General features: G+C 38.8%; 2 protein-coding genes across 4 annotated transcripts in view; both read left to right on the top strand.

The window, feature by feature from the left end:
* The first annotated feature begins 950 nt into the window (after window positions 1-950).
* LOC133218476 (cadherin-7-like) lies at window positions 951-11,095 on the top strand. Its single transcript, XM_061364937.1, has 10 exons — window positions 951-1,020; window positions 2,909-2,980; window positions 5,342-5,502; window positions 6,669-6,713; window positions 7,096-7,194; window positions 7,511-7,600; window positions 8,296-8,406; window positions 9,148-9,264; window positions 10,297-10,387; window positions 10,926-11,095. Exons 1-10 carry the CDS (start codon window positions 951-953, stop codon window positions 11,093-11,095), a joined length of 1,026 nt encoding a protein of 341 aa, XP_061220921.1.
* The window catches only part of LOC133218440 (cadherin-23-like), a 31,004-nt gene continuing 24,055 nt past the window's right edge, over window positions 10,469-17,417 (top strand). The window contains exons 1-9 of one of the 3 annotated variants that reach the window (XM_061364853.1): window positions 10,469-11,038; window positions 11,305-11,478; window positions 11,929-12,057; window positions 12,318-12,473; window positions 13,084-13,264; window positions 13,810-13,943; window positions 14,963-15,907; window positions 16,892-17,014; window positions 17,141-17,392. In XM_061364853.1, the coding sequence (XP_061220837.1) occupies window positions 11,440-11,478; window positions 11,929-12,057; window positions 12,318-12,473; window positions 13,084-13,264; window positions 13,810-13,943; window positions 14,963-15,907; window positions 16,892-17,014; window positions 17,141-17,392 (1,959 nt within the window). In that variant the 5' untranslated portion in view covers window positions 10,469-11,038; window positions 11,305-11,439. Of the gene's footprint in view, window positions 11,039-11,105; window positions 11,479-11,521; window positions 12,058-12,317; window positions 12,474-13,083; window positions 13,265-13,809; window positions 13,944-14,962; window positions 15,908-16,891; window positions 17,015-17,140; window positions 17,393-17,417 lie in introns of those variants that run through there. The other 2 variants (XM_061364854.1, XM_061364852.1) reach the window with 2 other exon arrangements.

Here is a 17,417-nt window from a genome sequence, read left to right as displayed (position 1 = left end):
ACTTCAGCTTGAATTGCTCCCACATTTCCATTTCAATAACGTAAGGCTGGGAAAGCCAATGAAAAATTAATTTTCAGTTATTATAGGCAATTTCATTATAGTTTGCATTTTCATTCAAGCTGTAGTAATTACTTTAGTATCCATAGTGACAAAACATGCTAGCACAAACACGAGAAGACCTTGGTCTGGCAGCAGCTGCCTTACTGTGTAATCAGTTGCTCCTTTGAATTAAAGGTATATTTACCTCTAAATGATTGAAACAAGCTGCATGATAGCAGTATCATTTGTAGTCTTTGTAAGTTCTCTGCAAGCTTTTAGTATCTTTTGGGTTTTGGTGAGGAAACTTAATGGAAGTAAACTGTTTTAACTGCCTGCTAAACCTATTTTCAGTGTATACAACCCATTAAATACTAGGCACGCTTCAGAGATGTTTGTTTTAATTCCATCAAATAGTATCTGCTGGTTTCGCAGCAGGAATTCTGTACTTATTTCTGTGAAATAGGGTTATGAGAAGATACTCTGCATCCTTATGAGATCAAAAGGGGCAATGCTGATCCCTTTGCCTTTTGCCACCCCATTTAGTTTTCTTTACCAGGCAATATATAGGTTTCTCTCATATTGGTCAGGACATCCTGCTAATGTATTTATTATTATTATGTTAAATATTAAAAATAGACTTTATCTGTGCTGTAACATGAAAAGTTGTATTTCCTTGTTGGTTCTTTTTATTGCCCCAAAGGGACTTTGATCCCACAAGCTGAAAATGATAAGCACATTATATAGTTTGTGGTTTGCTGTTGAAGGCTCATTCCAATCTTTTGCCTTGTCCTCACTGAAGCATTTATCAAGATAACAACAGACTTATATGACAGATGAAATGATCCTTTACAAGTGTTACATATGAGAAGCGACCATCCTGTTCTCAGTAGGATATTTCTTCTGGAGTATTCATGGCACTTTCTGTATCTCTGGGTTTTGCTTTGATCACTTGGGTTACGTTCATCGGTCTTGATGCTCAGCGTAAGTAGTGTCATTATTATAGATGCTTTTGAGTCTGTTCCTGTTTTTATTGAAACTGAACAGAATTAGATCTATTAAATTTATGTAAATCAGAGTCACAGAAGATTGAAGCATGTTGACGTGTTGACTGATAAAATAACATTTAAGCAAGCAATATAGTGCCAATGGATGTCAGCTGTGGACTTTCAGGGGCTCATTGATCACAAGCTGAAAACCACTGCTCTTGTGTGTACAGTGGGGTTTACAAGTTCTCTTTGAACTGTTTCAGGTTTGGTGGTTTTATATCTGCAGCAGAAATTAAACACAATACCTAGGATGAAGTTGGGTCTGAGGCTTTATAGTTTTGTAGTTGGGATCACTTGAATTCCTTGCTGCTGTTATTCTGCTAAATTAGATTGGAATAGTTGCAATTTTACATCTGGTATTTGTCGGAGTGGTAAGAACTCCATTAAAAGTTCTTCTTCCAAAAGTGAAAACTGTGCTATCCATTAGCTGATTCTGGGAGTAGAAAAGGTATCTGCATTCCTAAACTTGAGGCATTAATATCAGTTTGGCCTTTCAGCCTTCCTAGAGGATCTTTATAACAGTAAAAAGGCTCAAGTGTCTTTCCTTTTCTTGTGATAGGTTCAGAGGATCACCAGGAAACGGCTGAGGGAAATTTTTTCTTTGGGGGAAAAAAGCAACAAGGGTTTTTATTTAATGATTGAATTTCCCTTATTTAAGTGTGACATACCATTCCAACCAGTCCCAACTCCCCGTTTTTATTAATCTTTTTAATAATCCTGCTTTTCAAAGTAAGCTTTTGAACACTCAAAGATGGATGCACTGAATTAGACCCATCACCAGCAGCTGTTGCCTATAAAAGTATTCTCTATGGTTTTGTTCAGTCACTTGTGTACAGATCTGTCCACTGCTCACTTATAAACGAGATCCTATGGAGTGGTGCAAACGTGAAGGCACCTGCCTAGCCAAGCAAAAATAGCCCACTACTTATTTTACCAACTGCTGCTTTGAATACACAGTAAGGAGGGCAAGGACAAGAGTGGGTACAGCCTCAGCATTGGTGCAAAGCCACAGGAGACCACAGAAGTTGCACAGGTATCCATAAGAGCATAGACTGCACTATGGCAGCTTTGCTGAGTAATTATGGTCAGGGAAAGAGGGAAAAATCTGGTGGCTTTCTGGATTTCTGCGTTTAGAGTTTGCAGATCTAGGGAAAAAGTCCCTTTTTGTCACACAGAGGAAATGTGGAGAGAGGGCACTGACGTATCCATGTATGAAAGCCACTTCCCAGGAAAAAAGCCTGTATTTCCAAAGTGCCAACTTCTGTAACACTGTAAGGAGAATACATTTCAGGTAAATCTGTCAGCGTGCCTTTACCCTTAGCTCTCGGATTCTTGCTCACATTTCAGTGATGAATAGCTTTCTGTTTACAGTGCTCTTGGGAGCAGAAAACATTTGCAAGGCCAGGGTGCAAAAGTAGTTTCGATTATGATTTCCATGGATGGTTCAGCAGGAAATCAACCAAGAGTGATTCATTATTGTTAGGCAATCAACTCCAAGTTTCTGTCTGGTCAGGGTACAAAGGAAGGACAATTCTGCAGCTGGATGTTTCCACATCCTTTTTTTAAGCTGTGATGTTCTTCATTGTAGAAATTCTTCAGGCAAAGACAGATTGGATTGCAGACACTAATGTTTACCTATTCTGTGTAATGTATCGCATTAAACCCTGGAAATCATGTCAAGGTGCCACCATGATGGATGTCCTTCAGCTTCCTTTGCACTGTGTGCATCTGGTTTTATATAAAGCATAAGCTTTTTTTACCTTGCACTACTTCTGGCAACAGTCCCACTGTCGTTTGTACATGACTTTTCCTTTTCTTTTTAGAAATCACAACTATAGATTGTGACACAGTCCCTGCAGAACTCACACTGACAGGCTTTTTGGATGAATTTACAGGTAAAAATCATGATTCTATGCTACAGCTGTCTGATTTGCTCCCTAATGTGCGTAGTACTTCAATGCTTCACACGGTGTATTTTATAATGAATCTGTATTATTAATTAATTCACAATAGGCTTCATGGCTGGATGTAGCAGGTGCTTACATGGCACACTGATTAGGAGAATCATGGAATGCTGCTGGCTATGATCTTCATAGAATGCTTTGGGTTGGAAGGGACCTTAGGGCTCATCCAGTTCCAATGCCCTGCCATGGGCAGGGACACCTTCCACTAGAGCAGGTTGCTCCAAGCCCTGTTCAAACAAATAAATATGAGCCTCAAAACTCCCTGATCCAAGGGTCTCACTGTCTGAACAGACAGAGCAGGCAAAGGGAAAGGAAACAAGCACAGAAAACTTTGATGTCTACAGCTCCCCTTGTCCAGTGAGCCCGCAAGAGCTGATGCTTTCCTTTCCTCCTATGTCAGATGGAACCAGTGCCACCACAGCCTTGCTTTGCTTCCAGAGCTTTGCTCCACTCCAGACTGGAGCCACTCTGAATGCCAACTGTTTGTTTTGCTGGAGCAGATGGGGTGCAGAGGAACAAGCAGGCTTGCAGTGCAGGGAATTACAGGATCAGTGCTAGCCAGCCAATGTATTTGCAGTTTCTGTCCTGAGTTACTTTGTTAACGTAGCATGCTCTGTATTATTCTAATGATTATTTAATTTGTGCAGCCTGACAGGATTAACATTAATTTATCCCCACATTTTGTAGGCTTCCTTAGCCTAGCTGGCAAAGTGTGATTGTGCCTTGGAGACCAAAAACCACACTGGGGGAAGTCCAGTGACTGCTGGAGAGCTCAGTGCCAAAGCGGTTTTGTTATTTACATTGCAAATGCAGTCCAGAGGATAACTGCATCCTCCTTTTCCTCCCAGCACTAACCAGAGAAGTTACTATTGTTAGCTAAAGGGTCAGGCTGTCTGTGGCTACACTGTCTGTTAAGAGACAACCCTGCAACCAGGATTCGACTTGCCTCTCTATATGTGTATACACAATGATCACACAAGGCAAAGCGTTGAATGTTATGGCCAAAACATTCCCTTCAGGAACAGACTCAGACCGGTCGTTCTGTGCTCACTGCCATTTGCCTGGACTTTCTCCTTACACGTAATTATAGACCAGTATCTTTGGGCTGGTAGCTGACGACATTCCAGACACTCCCTCCTGCTGGAAGACATGGTTCACTTCCTTCACACACTTGGAGACCAAGACCACAAGTCTATACATGGACATCAGAGATGGGACTGTCACAGAAAGGGTTTACTAACCTAAATTAATAGTGATGGAGTACAAACCCAACAGAGTAAGAAATAAACACAGATAGCAAATTTCCTGAGGCTTGTGGAAAATCTTGGGGATGTTCAGGAATGATTTTGGAGGGGAGAGAGGATTACAGGTTTGCAAGCCAGATGTTCCATGAGAAGATAAGTATTGTTTCATCAACATAAATACATTGATAATATGAGTAAGGTAACTTTCATGAAATTGCCCATAGCACCACACTGGATGGCTTAAAAGGATCCATTTCAAATGCATGTTCAAACACAGATTTGGTGTTTAACCAAACAAGTAGTACATTCACTACTGAAATGATAGCGAGTCCAATATGAATCATGGTAATTACAAATAACAAGTTTCCATGTATTGGAGACAATAGTTCCTAAATGCATGGTTGTAGGAAACTACATGAAAATTGATTCTTAGGCTGCATTGTTCATGTTGCACTGTTCTGTACATCTAGGAACAGATTAAAGGAAGGACCATACACTCACCATTCTGGACCAAAATCAACACTTAAACTACAACATGCTTGAATCCAGATTCACACTGAATTCTATATGCTTGATAGGTTCAATTAAGAGTTAGGAAATGCCCTTGTGTTTGGATGATACTGACACTGATCCCATATAGCCCTGACCAGCCTGTTGCTCATTTTGATTCCATTCCTTGACTTTCATTACATTTTGATTACACTTTCACACTAAATGTGAAAACAAAAAGTTTTGAGGCCAAAAGCTATTTGCAGAAAATGGTGGAAAATTTGGTTTAATTTTTGCCAAGGTTTTTAATTCTGGAGACACTGTTGCAGAGTGGGAATACATCGGGAAAAGTGGGTTTGTGTAGTTTTAAAAGCGTATCAATACACTTCTGCAGAGTACATAAGGGGACTTTAAGAGAGCTGATATTTTAGCTGAAAATGCCAAAATAATATGGAATGTAACCAAAGGTAACCAGCTGTGCAGTTGTCAACACACATGAAATGAACCTATGGATTTCTTTTCTATAAAGCAATATAATTTGTTATGCTTTCTCTTACAGGTGTTATAGAATGGATTACAAATATCCCACCCAATGTAGATTTGAAATTAGGAGAGTATCTGTTCCCTGAACACTTATCGTATGTGGAGCTGGTGTATGAGTCTGGATCTAATAATGCAACAGTGAGGACTCGTAAACCACTGGATGTTGATACTATTGAGGTATTATTTTCACTGTGTGTAAAACCTGGATATAAAGGTTCTCTTGTCAGGTGGAAAAAAGGTGGCACTAAGCCATCAATTGTAATTGCTCATGCTCTCAGCACAAAGAGCAGCACAGGCTTCAGTATCTACCTCTCAGTAATGTCTGTTAAGTGTCTTCAGTTTCCTATACCTGTAAATGTAGCTGACTCCTGACAGTCAGACAGGTTCTTCCCTAATCATGTATTGCCACTTTAATGAAAGTTGTAAATCCACAGTTATGATAGGTGTCACTTCCCTTAAAACTCATCTTTGAGTAACATGAATTATTTCACCAAGCGAGATTGATCAGCTGTAATGTGGTAGAAGGCAATCTTTAATCAGATGAATATTTATGCAAGTGCTTAACTTCACACCTGAATAGAACCATTGTCTTCTGCTGGTTGATGCACAAAAGGAGAGGTCTTTCTTCCTGGGCCATTCTTGCTCTATAGGGCTACCAAGAATAAAGCAATGTTAGTGTTTTCCTGGGTAAAGTTGCCTTTGAATGTGAAAATGGTGTCATTCTGCAGAGTAAGCGGAGGCTGTTTGTTATACAAGTACTATATCAGAGTAGCACCGTACCTGACAGAATTGACCCATACCTGTTTTAAATACCACTGTTACAATCAAGACTTCCAACTGATAAAAACATACTTACAATTTTTACATTCTCATTTGGACATTTTCTACAAGGGTTAAACCACTTTTTATGCTGCTTATACATAGTCTCGCATTCTCTGGCAATTATCCATCAGGGACAACAGTCAGGTATAGGGATGGTGGGATCTGGGTGGGTGGATGGATAGCAGCACTAGATGAATGGTAGCCAAATAAACTTTACAATTAATAATCTGTAATGACTTTGCTGTATATTCAAGACCAGGTTGGACAGAGCCTTGGGTGACATTGTTTAGTGTGAGCTGTCCCTGCCCATGGCAGGGGGGCTGGAACCTGATGATCTTAAGGTCCTTTCCAACCCTAACTATTCTATGATTCTGCATTATAAGCAGTGTGTTTTGTGACAACACACCCGAGGATTCAACTACCAGAAGTTGTTTTGTATAATTTTGACCTGAACATTCCTTGACAATCATTTAAGAGGTCATAGATTGTATTATTTATTTGCTTTTTTTGTTGATTTTTAGAGTGTCCAACTCTTTTATACCATCGTTTGCCAACGGATTGGAACGGTAAGTAAAAGACATGTTGTATAAACTATGTTTTTGTCTAAATGTAATGCGAATTATTGTTTTCTGAGTTACTACTTCATTTAAAGATATGATGCAGGGAGTTAAGAGTACCTTTTAGAAGCTGTATTTGTTTAAATGTGCTGATTTGAATGGTTTTGTTCACAGAAAACCGAAGGTAAACCTTAAAAACTTCATTTAAAAATACTTTCACAAACTTTTACTCCATTGTTACACATGGTAGTCTGACTTTCCCACTGCAATTCTTAGAACTGAAGGGGTGTCTCTTTGAAGATCTCATTTTATATGATGAAATGAAATGTTAGCAGCATGCTGCTGCCTCACTGCTGTCATTTCTAATGTATCTTTTGCTTCCATTATGAAGAATAATGAGGTAGAGAACAACAGAAACTTAATCTTGGAAGATGTTAATGACAATTCGCCAGAATTTCTCCAATCTCATTACAGTGCTTCAGTATCAGAGGTGGGTTATGGCAAATGCTAATGTTTTTTCTTGTGACATTTTCAAGTTACTTTTTGGGGTCAAAACGTACGAGGTTCTAACATGATCACACTGATATTAGATCATGACATGCACTTTTGTGGGACTTGTATACACATTGCTGTGAGTGTGGAAAATAATGGCCGGGTTGGATGTACAGCTGAAGTCATGGGGTGAATAAGAAACATTCAGTTATCTAACCTAAAACGGAAATGGGAAGTAAATTGCATATGTTAAGGAGGTGGCACAGTCAAAAGGGGCTTGTGACTAAGCATTTGATGGTCTTTATTTCCTCTAGGTAACTGCAATAAATGTCTCAATTATAAAAGTGGAAGCTGTGGATAAAGATTTTTCTCCTACGTTCAGCACCATCACTTACAGTCTTTGGGTGAGTGCCTTCTGTTTGTCAGAGACTGTGAGCACCAGTCTATATTACATACAGGATACAGCCTGGGATGTGATCCAAGTGTTACAGATTACAAATCTGCAAAAATCTAGCATCAGAAAGACCATTTAAAATTAGAACTTATACCACAGAATCAGCCTAGCATGCAGTGAGCCCTGTGTCTTGTTTCTTAGCATGTGTGAAATGCTTTGTGGCACTGTTCAGCTACAGCTAAGGAACTCACTGGTCCTGTTTAGGAGCAGGAGTGAAACAGATCCCCCTCTTCTTAAAGTTTGTATTTGATTTGCAGTTGATCTCCAGACCTGATGAGGTGTATATGTAAGACACCAGAAGTAAGATTATTTCAGCTAACACTAGATATCTGCAGTGGAGATCTTCACATCTGATCCTGCTTTCTCTGCTCTTTTGATGGTGGTGAAAGGAAGCTGAATGCCATTCATCTGATCTGCTTTTAGTTATCAGCCATAGGACAAGACAAATCAGATAGAAAGTCTAATGGCATTGATGAGAGAGGCAATAGAACGTGTTGAAGAGGATCAGCATTTTCATTTTCAGTGGGGGTGGTTGAGAGATTCCTGGTCCTTCATGAAGAATAGTCCAATAATAAAGGTAGTAAGAGAAAACGAAATGTAATTCATTGTTAATCATGTAAATTATGTGATTTATTTATTTAATAGGGTCCAAACTCTGATTACTTTCATATAAGGGAAGGAGATGGAAATGTCATGCTGAAAAAAACACTGGATTACAACAAGGTCAACCTTTTCAATCTAACAGTCCAAGCAAAGGTATGATATCAGTTAAATGAAGGAGTACCACAATAGTTCTACAGTGATTTTTCCTTTGTTATAACATCCCAGTTTCTATAGATTTACAACCTGGGGAGTTCCAAGCTAAAAGTTATGTCTGCATCTTGGTTTATGCTGCAGACAACGTAACACATCCTTAATATTTGAGCCACTGTTTCAGTCTCCCATTCAAATACCAGCCCAAGTTTCGTTCTGTGTGTATTTCTTTGGGTATGCTTCTTGTATGTGTTTATTCTTCACTATTCTAACATATACTTATCGATTAATTCTGCCAGATCTACCCTATTTTTGCACAACTTACCACCTGCAGTCTCTTTGAGTGTCTTTTTTGAGATTTGAATCTATATTTGTCTTCAGTTCCTTTTAGAATTAAAAAGAAGTAATTTTGTCATATCTATAGTGATATATCTAGCAGTGCAGCTGCAGCAAATACACTGTTACTACATTCTATGTTCTAGTGTGTAACACCTACCTGATATAAAATAAAAAAAAAAGAACAATTGCCTTTTAATAGTGTTATTCCTAGAAATGGATTTCTAGAAATGGAAAAATCTACCATGGTGAGAGGTGAGAGGTCTCAGGTTAAAAATGCTTAGATGCTACAAAGCACATACGTTATGTATAGTACATGTAATATTATTATATTCTGCTGTACTTTCTGCTGAGAAATGGCTCTTTCATTACAATATTTCTTATTTTCTTCCTTCTCTTGGGATGCAGGAATTAATGGGAAACAACAGCGATACTGCATCGCTAGTAATTGACGTCCAAGATTACGATACATTGAACCCCTATTTCGGTCAATCAGTGTACAATGGAAACATCAGTGAAAACCAGGTAAAAGCTTTTCACTGAGTGCTGCAAATGTAAATAGATTATTGCTCTCTACAGTGCTTTTCTTTTGAGGAGTCCTCATCACTGCGCAGCATAAGGTGGAGGGCTGCTTCGTTTTGTGCCAGCTGGGGAATTGTAAGGTTATCAGCTGTACACTTCCAAGAACCAGGTTAATAGGCCACATATTATATAAAACATAAAACTTTCTGCTACAGAAATGAGTTCTTTTCTGTCTGGAGGAAAAAAGAGGGGAAAAAAACCCCACAAAACTAAACAAGTGTTGTGACAAGGCTTTTACTGTAAACTTGGAAGGGCAGCTGACTCCCCATCAGTCCTGGAGCTGGCTGCCTGGTTTTGGTTTTAAACAATGTATTTTCTATGTATTTCATTACAATCAGGTAGGCAAAACAAGAATCTGAGAAGTTAACTGTGGTTTTTATTATATTGTAATTATTTCCTAAATAGGGTGGAAATTTCTCAGTGGAATGTATTTGTTTAATTCAAGCTTCTACATGCATTGACAAAAACAGTAATCACATTACAATATTGCTAGAGTAATGCACTAAATATAATTATCTTTTGTATTATCCTCATTTGTTTATCATTATCTTAATGTTAACGTATTTTAAACCACATGCTTTTGGTGTTATTCGTTTGGTGTCCCTTTTGTTAGAAGCTCATCTTTAATTGTCTGAAAGGAATCTTTTTAGATCTTCTAAAACGTTTTTATCTTCCAAATAAGTTGTTATTTGCATTAGGGTGGGAATGGAAATATTCCATGTTACTAACATGAATTCCATCAGTGACTACTGCCTCATAGTCTGGTGTTTTCTCAAACACAGTGTATCCATCAGGCTATTTTGGTCATCATTTTCCTCTGTAAAGCATGTCTGACAGAGATATTTTTTTCTGGATCCCAGTGATTAAATATGTGTTTCTTGTTTCTACAATCAAAATTGTGACTTAATTAATTATTGATTTTCTGTTTCTGTGTAATTTTTGTTCAAGTTAATCAAGTTCATATATGTTTTCTAGGTGGGCCCTCTGGCTATTCACCCAGAAAAGATACTGGCTAAAGATGGAGACACAGGTATAAATGAAAAAGTACTTTACAGCATCAAACGAGGTAAGAGCCTTTATTTTCTTGGAGGCATTCACACAGTTATTTGAAGGGAATGATAAGGAAGTGCAGTGTACTGTCAGATGCCTTAACTGCATGCCTCTTCACTACATTGCTTCTCCATGAGCTAAACTGACTTAATTTCAGTCAATATGGAGGGTCCAACCACTTTTTAAAAATGTCTAGATGTTCTTAACCTCTCTCTAATAAACAATTCCTCAATAAAAGTGTAAGTCAGTTTAGGCTTCCATCTCATCAAAGGATTTCCATTCAGAACCACCTAAAGAGAGAATTCCGTCAGGAGCTTTTTCTCCTGCTGACAGAACTGCTAAAAGCTCCTGAGATGCTGAATTTGAGACCCTTGAAGTGTGAGTGAATTTATTTAAGAATTGTTTTGAGGACACAGTGTTTGAAAACAAGCCTTTTATCTGGAATGTCTGTTCGTTTTTGCTGTGGCTGAGAAGGTAACAGTCATAAAAAGGACAGATCTTACCTCCTGTTCTGGTTCATTCTCATTAACCTATTGCAATTTGTTGCTTTGCAGTGGAACCCCCGGCCTATAGCAACCACTTTATAATTGATGCAGACACAGGCGTGTTGGAAGTAAAGATTGCACTTGACAGAGAAGAATGTCCATATCTCCTTGTGGGCATTCAGGTAGTGACGGTTTTAGAGTTCAGTGTGTTAATACTGAATCTTGATTTAATAAAATAATATGTAAATCATGGTTGCAGTTAATAGTACTTCTCATAGTAATGCTAAAGGGCAGTTGATATCAAGACTCTGTCCTGCCATTTAAAATGCAAACAAAGGAAAACTTCATTCACTGGATATATGCAGTCATGTCATATCCTTGTGCTAGGCTGGAATGGCTCACTGTTATCAGGGCATGGAATTACAGCTACAAACTCTTTGTTTTCTAGGCAAGCCAGCAAGACAATACCTTCAAAACAGCTGATGCAGTAGTTCTGGTCACTATTGATGATGTGAATGACAATTATCCAGTGCTGTCACAACCAAGTTACAACATCTCAATTCCAGAAAATTTCCCAAATGGGATGGAAGCTCTTCAAGTAACAGCTACTGACAAAGATGAGGTAAAACATTGTTATGGTTGCTACAAATACAGCACTTCTGAAATACAATGCAAAACGTGTTTGCGTTCTACAGGTGTAGTGAATAGTGCTATAGATTATTTTTCGCCTAAGTACCTAAATATGCTTAAAACCTTATTTCAAAACAACCTTAATTTTACTTCTTTAAGGGGCTGAGTACTAGAGAATAAATTGGCTGTCTCTGAAACTCCTCTGGTTGGCATAAGGTCCCAAATAGGAAAGTGCAAAAGTGCAAAATGGGCACCCTCAACCTGCATGATCTGTTTCTTCCATGTTGTTTGCTCCTCTTCCTTCTTTTGGGAACTGTAACCTCAGTTAAACCAGAAAATTAAATGCTCTCCATTTAATTTTCCAGAAAATAAAAAGAAAGCACCCTAAGGGATTAGGTCCATGATTGTCCTATTTAATAACATATATCGTTACTCTTTGCAGGGAGGCTTCCAGGGAACGCTCATTCTCACTCCAGCTGATAGTCCCTTCCGGTTAAGCCAAGATGGCATCCTAACTGTGAAGAACTCTACACTGTTGGATAGGGAGAGAATATCATCCATTCACCTCCAGGTATTAGAAATAAGCCTACTTCTTTCCAAAGCAACCTGAGGCAAACATGTGCTATCTAATCTGTCCTGGCAAGAAGCTGACTCTGATACAGATCAGCAGCTTCTCTGAAGAATCAAATCCAGACTTTCACACTGGGGCTGTTTGGAGGGAATTATCACTAGTGATACAGTTTACTCAGCTTGCAAATGTTGTTCATCCTTCTTACTACTTACAGAGCATGCATTAGAACAAAGCAATGATTTTACTACATCTTTTTAAAGGTCACCGCTCGAGATCATTTGTCACCTTACGGTGAGGGACACTCTGCAATCAACATACTGTTGCTAGATGAAAATGACAACAGCCCAACCTTTAGTGGTACACCATATAAACAAGATATTTTCAACAACATGACTGCAGGAATGTCCATCCTTCAGGTACTAGAAGTGCTAAGTGAAAGTGTCATTGTTATGGGTTGAATGTGCGCAAGAATCCTTGCCTAATCTTGTGTATTGGCCCTACTGAATGAGCAAATCTTTTCTAAACTAACTCCTCAGAGTTCAGAAACAATCCACCTTGCATTTAAAATCTTATACATGTAAATATTCCATAATTACAGTGTCCTGGATGCTCTAATCATGCCCCCGGTCTGGAACAAATGCTAAAGGATTTTATTCTTGATCTTCGATACTGTGCACCATCCTGAATTCTACAAACAGAAGACAGAACATAAGATTCTTCTTGTTATAAAGTGTTTAATGAAAACTGAATGTTCTTAATGTCTAGAAATTGAAATAATAACTGTAACAACTTTTGAAAGACTGCTGAATGCTGAAGTGTTGTGGATATTTTTAGATATGATATACATGGCATGATAATAAATCAACCAGTTTACCAAATGAAAAAAGAAACCAAGATAAAAATCTCTTCTGGAAGTGAGATATATAGGGAGTCACTGTCAAAACTCATGCCTACTGATGTAGATCTACTGATTTAATGGCTCCTGATATAATCTCTACACTAAAGCAAAACTATTTTTTCCTCCAGGTTGCTGCTGATGATCCAGATGAGGGTATAAATGGAGAGATAAGCTTTATCTTAGCTGGTGGCAATGAAGAGGGATACTTTGAATTGGATACATCCACAGGACAAATCACTTTAAAAACAGTAATCCCATTAGGAGTCAACCAGCTTAAGAACTTTGTCTTGTGGATAACAGCTATTGATGGTAAGACTGGGGTTTAGTACAGGTCAACACAGCTATTCTTGGTGGTCTGTTTTGGTTTTCTAATGGGGTTTGGTTTTGGTTTGGATTGGCTTTTTAGTGAAGGGATGCTGTCAAAAGAGGTTGCCAGACTTAAGTTTAAAAATACCATGCATTTTTATCTGCTTTGTTTGTTGAAGATAATAAATAAATAACACAATAATATATATAAAAGTCATATGTATAATCATAGAATCATGGAATAGTTAGGGTTGGAAAGGACCTTAAGATCATCCAGTTCCAACCCCCCTGACATGGGCAGGGAAACCTCACACTAAACCATGTCACCCAAGGCTCTGTCCAACCTGGCCTTGAACACTGCCAGGGACAATTCTATGCTAATGTTGTATGTATTCAGGTTCTTATATTGTAACACTCAGTAGACGAAACTGATCTTGGCTGGGACCTCTCAGTGTTACCATAATAGTAGCAGTAGGGATTAAAAAAACCCCAAATCAGTACCAGTGGCAAAGTGTGTTCTTTTAAGGCAGTTTTTCTTTTGCTTGCAGGTGGGATGATTCCAAGAAGTTCATCAGTGCCAGTACAAATCTTTGCAGTTGGAGATTCCAGACCTCAGTTTATTCAGAAGGCTTACAACGTGTCTGTGGAAGAAGAGCTAGCCAGTCCTGTCGAAGTAGCAAGAGTAAGAACAGCTTTATTCTATCACTTGCACAGGACATGACAGCAATAAGAAAATCCTGTCTTATATGTGCTCTAAATGTCTATATCCCTCTAGGTCATGGATAATTAGATGTTATGTTTTCTTTCCTGCATTGCATGTCAATCTCCATATACATGACATACTGTGTACATCCCTCTGATGAAGCCTGTCGCTCACAAAGGCTCTTTAACAACAAAGCCTGTTCTTTCATTGCAAACCTTTAAACAGCACGTGCTACCATTTAACATAAACCCCAACCAACCAACCAAAAAACCAAAGCTAAAACCAAATAAAAAACAACAAAGAAAACCCCAATACCACCTCCCCTTCTCTTCCCCACAAAACAAATAAACCCCATGACTGCCTTAGAAAGTAAACTTCCGAGCTTAGCTCTCTTGTTGACTTTGGACATTCTCCAAAGCCTGTAGCCACAGGCTAGAACAGGCAATATTCACTCATCTGTTGATAATAACTCTAAAACATGACACGATAGAGCTAAGAAATGGGGACTTCCCATCAGAGAACTGTCAAAAGGGTATTTTCACAGATGGCTCTAGACCTTGCTCCTCATTTTGACCAAAAGATGCTCAGACAAGCAGGCCACCAGAATGCACTGGGATAGCGCCTTCTTAGACACTGTTCTGAAGGCAGATGGGAGATCTGATACCAAAGCAGTGAGAATTTCTTGTGTTTCAGTGTTTTGATTTATTGACTTCCCATGTTAATCATTTTTTCATTTTTTTTCATATAAAGGCAGAACCAAAGGCTAAACTACAGTCTATTGTTTTTATAACATATTATATGTATTCACATTTCCTTCTTAGTGATGTTTCAGTGATGATGGAAAGCACTGTATTTTATGTGTATTGTGGTTTGATTTTTATTTCTTTTAATGAATAAAATCAGTAAAATTAGTTCGGACATAATTCAAATCATTCTTTTTTAGACAGTGGCTTATTGTGTTTAATAAATTTATGGATAATATTCTTTATCTTACACAGGTGGAGTATGAGTCTGTAAATCCCCATACACCGGTTAGCTTTCAAGTACTAACGGAATCTGCGACGTTTGACATTGATGCCAATGGAATCATTTGGACAAAAACCAAGCTGGACTATGAATCCCAGAATAATTACATACTAAATATTTCCCTGTCAGATGGAAACACTATTGACTATGCTACAGTGTTTGTCAGAGTTACAGATGTCAATGATAACAGTCCTGTGTTTGGTATAAACAGCACTACCATTTCCATTCCGGAGAATGCTGCACCTGGAAACAATATTACCAGTGTGTCAGCTACGGATGTGGATGAGGGCTTTAATGGATTAGTGGTTTATACCCTGAAAGGTGGAGAAGGAAAAATGGATATTGATACTTCAGGATTAATTGTGCTGGAAAAGGAACTGGACAGAGAAAAACAAGACTTCTATAACTTAACAGTGATCGCCAGTGACCAAGGCCAACCCCCGCTATCTACAGCTCTCAATTTGACAGTCGTCGTTGATGATGTGAATGACAACCCTCCAGTCTTCTCATCAAGTAGATATGAAACGAGTGTCCCTGAAGATGAAGTGCTTGGAAAGGCATTGCTAACAGTATCTGCTTCTGATTTGGATGCTGGGGCCAATGCTCTTGTCAAGTACAGCATTGTTAGCCAGCAACCTCCAACCTCATCACCAATGTTTGTTGTCAGCTCGAGCACAGGCCAGTTAACCCTGAGCCAGCAGCTGGACTATGAAACCATAAAGCAATTTGAAGTGGAAGTGGAGGCATCAGATGCAGGGCAGCCAAGTCTCAGCACTACCACACTTGTTGTTGTGCACGTACTAGATGTCAACGATAACCCACCAGAGTTTAATCAGGCAGCTTACGATGTATTTGTGTTAGAAAACCTGCAAAGGGGTAGTCCTATCTACACATTCAGTGTAACTGACAAGGACGAGGTGGGTACCAAATTAATCTCATCCTGATAAATCAAACTGACGTGGTTTTCTCTATTAATCTGCAAAAATGTAGATGGCCAGAGGGAGATTTCTTCAGTGGTTGGCAATAAATAGGTTTTGGATCACAAAAACTTCATCATGCTCTCTATGCAACCAGGAATAAAACTTCCTCAACCAATGAAGCCAAAACCTTGTACAAAATAGTTTATTGGCTGTATCAGAAAACCTAGGGAGGGCTTCTCTTTCTATACATGCGTAATCCAGGACAGAAACAGTTGTTAGGTTCTGTATACATGTATATGAGATGAATGCACATACGATACACCAGATAGAAAGTGGAATTGCCTATTATGTGTTATTGCCTATTATGTCAAAATAATCGATTCTGGTTTAATACTGCTTGCTTTTATCAGAGAGTATTTGTCAGCGCACTTCTGTAATGCCATCAACCTGCCCTTAGTATTAGCTTAGTCAGGGAGCAAGGTGGTTTGTAAAGCTGATAGTTTCTTCTTCTTTAACAGGAAATTGCACAATTTCTTTTGCTTTTTAAAAAACTTGTTTCGTTCTCCCCTTGTTTTATAAATGAATTTCATATTTAGCCACGGCACTGAGGAACTGGTTTGGAGGAAGTTTTCTGATTTGCTTGTGTCAGTTTCAACAAAGCATAAATGCTTCTCCCAGTTCAGACTCCACTGAACTATGTGTAATTGCTCCTTGCATCATGGAGATAGGGCTTAGAGAGGTTTAGAGATGGAATGTGTAGGACCCAAATAGGGAAGCCCACAGGGGCTTCCACCCACCCCGATTTCTGTTTGCCAAAGAAGCCCATTATTCCCATAGCTCAGGGTGCAACATTTCATGTATTAAGCCTTGCACAGCACTCGTACTTCTGTAATGAGAAGTCCTATAAAATGTCAAATTTTAATCATTTTAAATTTTAATATTAATCATTTTAATCTTAACTGAAATGTGTTTTCTCTTTAGGCTGGCTTTTCCCAGGGACACTTTATTCATAACAGTACTTTGTTTACTGTGGACATCCCTGGGATCCTTTCATTGAGTGACACAGAACTGGACAGGGAGACTACACCTGGCTTCACTTTACAAGTAAATCTGGGGACAAACATTGCAGCTTTGGCTTCATTCCCTTGAACCCTTTCTTGTATCTCCATGAGACGGTTAAAATGCCAATACAGTCAACTAAAATTCCATTGTTGTTTCTTGCTTTGGCAGGTATGGGCAGTTGATGCTGCAACGAATGGGCTTAGTTCAAGCGCCTTGTTCCACATCACTGTTCTGGATGTGAATGATAATAACCCAGAGTTTCAGATGCAGCCATACAGTTTTGAGATCCTGGAAGGAGATTACATGTTGGGTACTCCCGCTGGACAAGTGACTGCTACTGATCTGGATGAGGGAGAGAATGCACGAATTACTTATCACTTGTCAGCTGAGGATGGGGATAATCCATATAGCATCCAACAGGTAGGGGTTTGGATATGCAGAAAAC

The sequence above is a fragment of the Neopsephotus bourkii genome, unplaced genomic scaffold (genome assembly GCF_033783945.1).
Source record: "Neopsephotus bourkii isolate Nb327-2 ecotype Australia unplaced genomic scaffold, CSIRO-AGI_Nbou_v1 NB_1250, whole genome shotgun sequence".
Lineage (NCBI taxonomy): Eukaryota > Metazoa > Chordata > Aves > Psittaciformes > Psittacidae > Neopsephotus > Neopsephotus bourkii.
The sequence above is the reverse complement of the archived record's forward strand: the minus strand, read 5'-3'. Positions and strand labels throughout refer to the sequence as shown.

What these genes read in the sequence shown, in the direction of transcription:
- LOC133218476 (XM_061364937.1), top strand. Translation starts at nt 951, where the DNA reads ATGGCACTTTCTGTATCTCTGGGTTTTGCTTTGATCACTTGGGTTACG. An exon ending in ATCTAACAGTCCAAGCAAAG is followed by an intron (nt 8,407 to 9,147) that starts GTATGATATCAG and finishes CTTGGGATGCAG; the next exon opens with GAATTAATGGGAAACAACAG. An exon ending in ACTTTACAGCATCAAACGAG is followed by an intron (nt 10,388 to 10,925) that starts GTAAGAGCCTTT and finishes GTTGCTTTGCAG; the next exon opens with TGGAACCCCCGGCCTATAGC.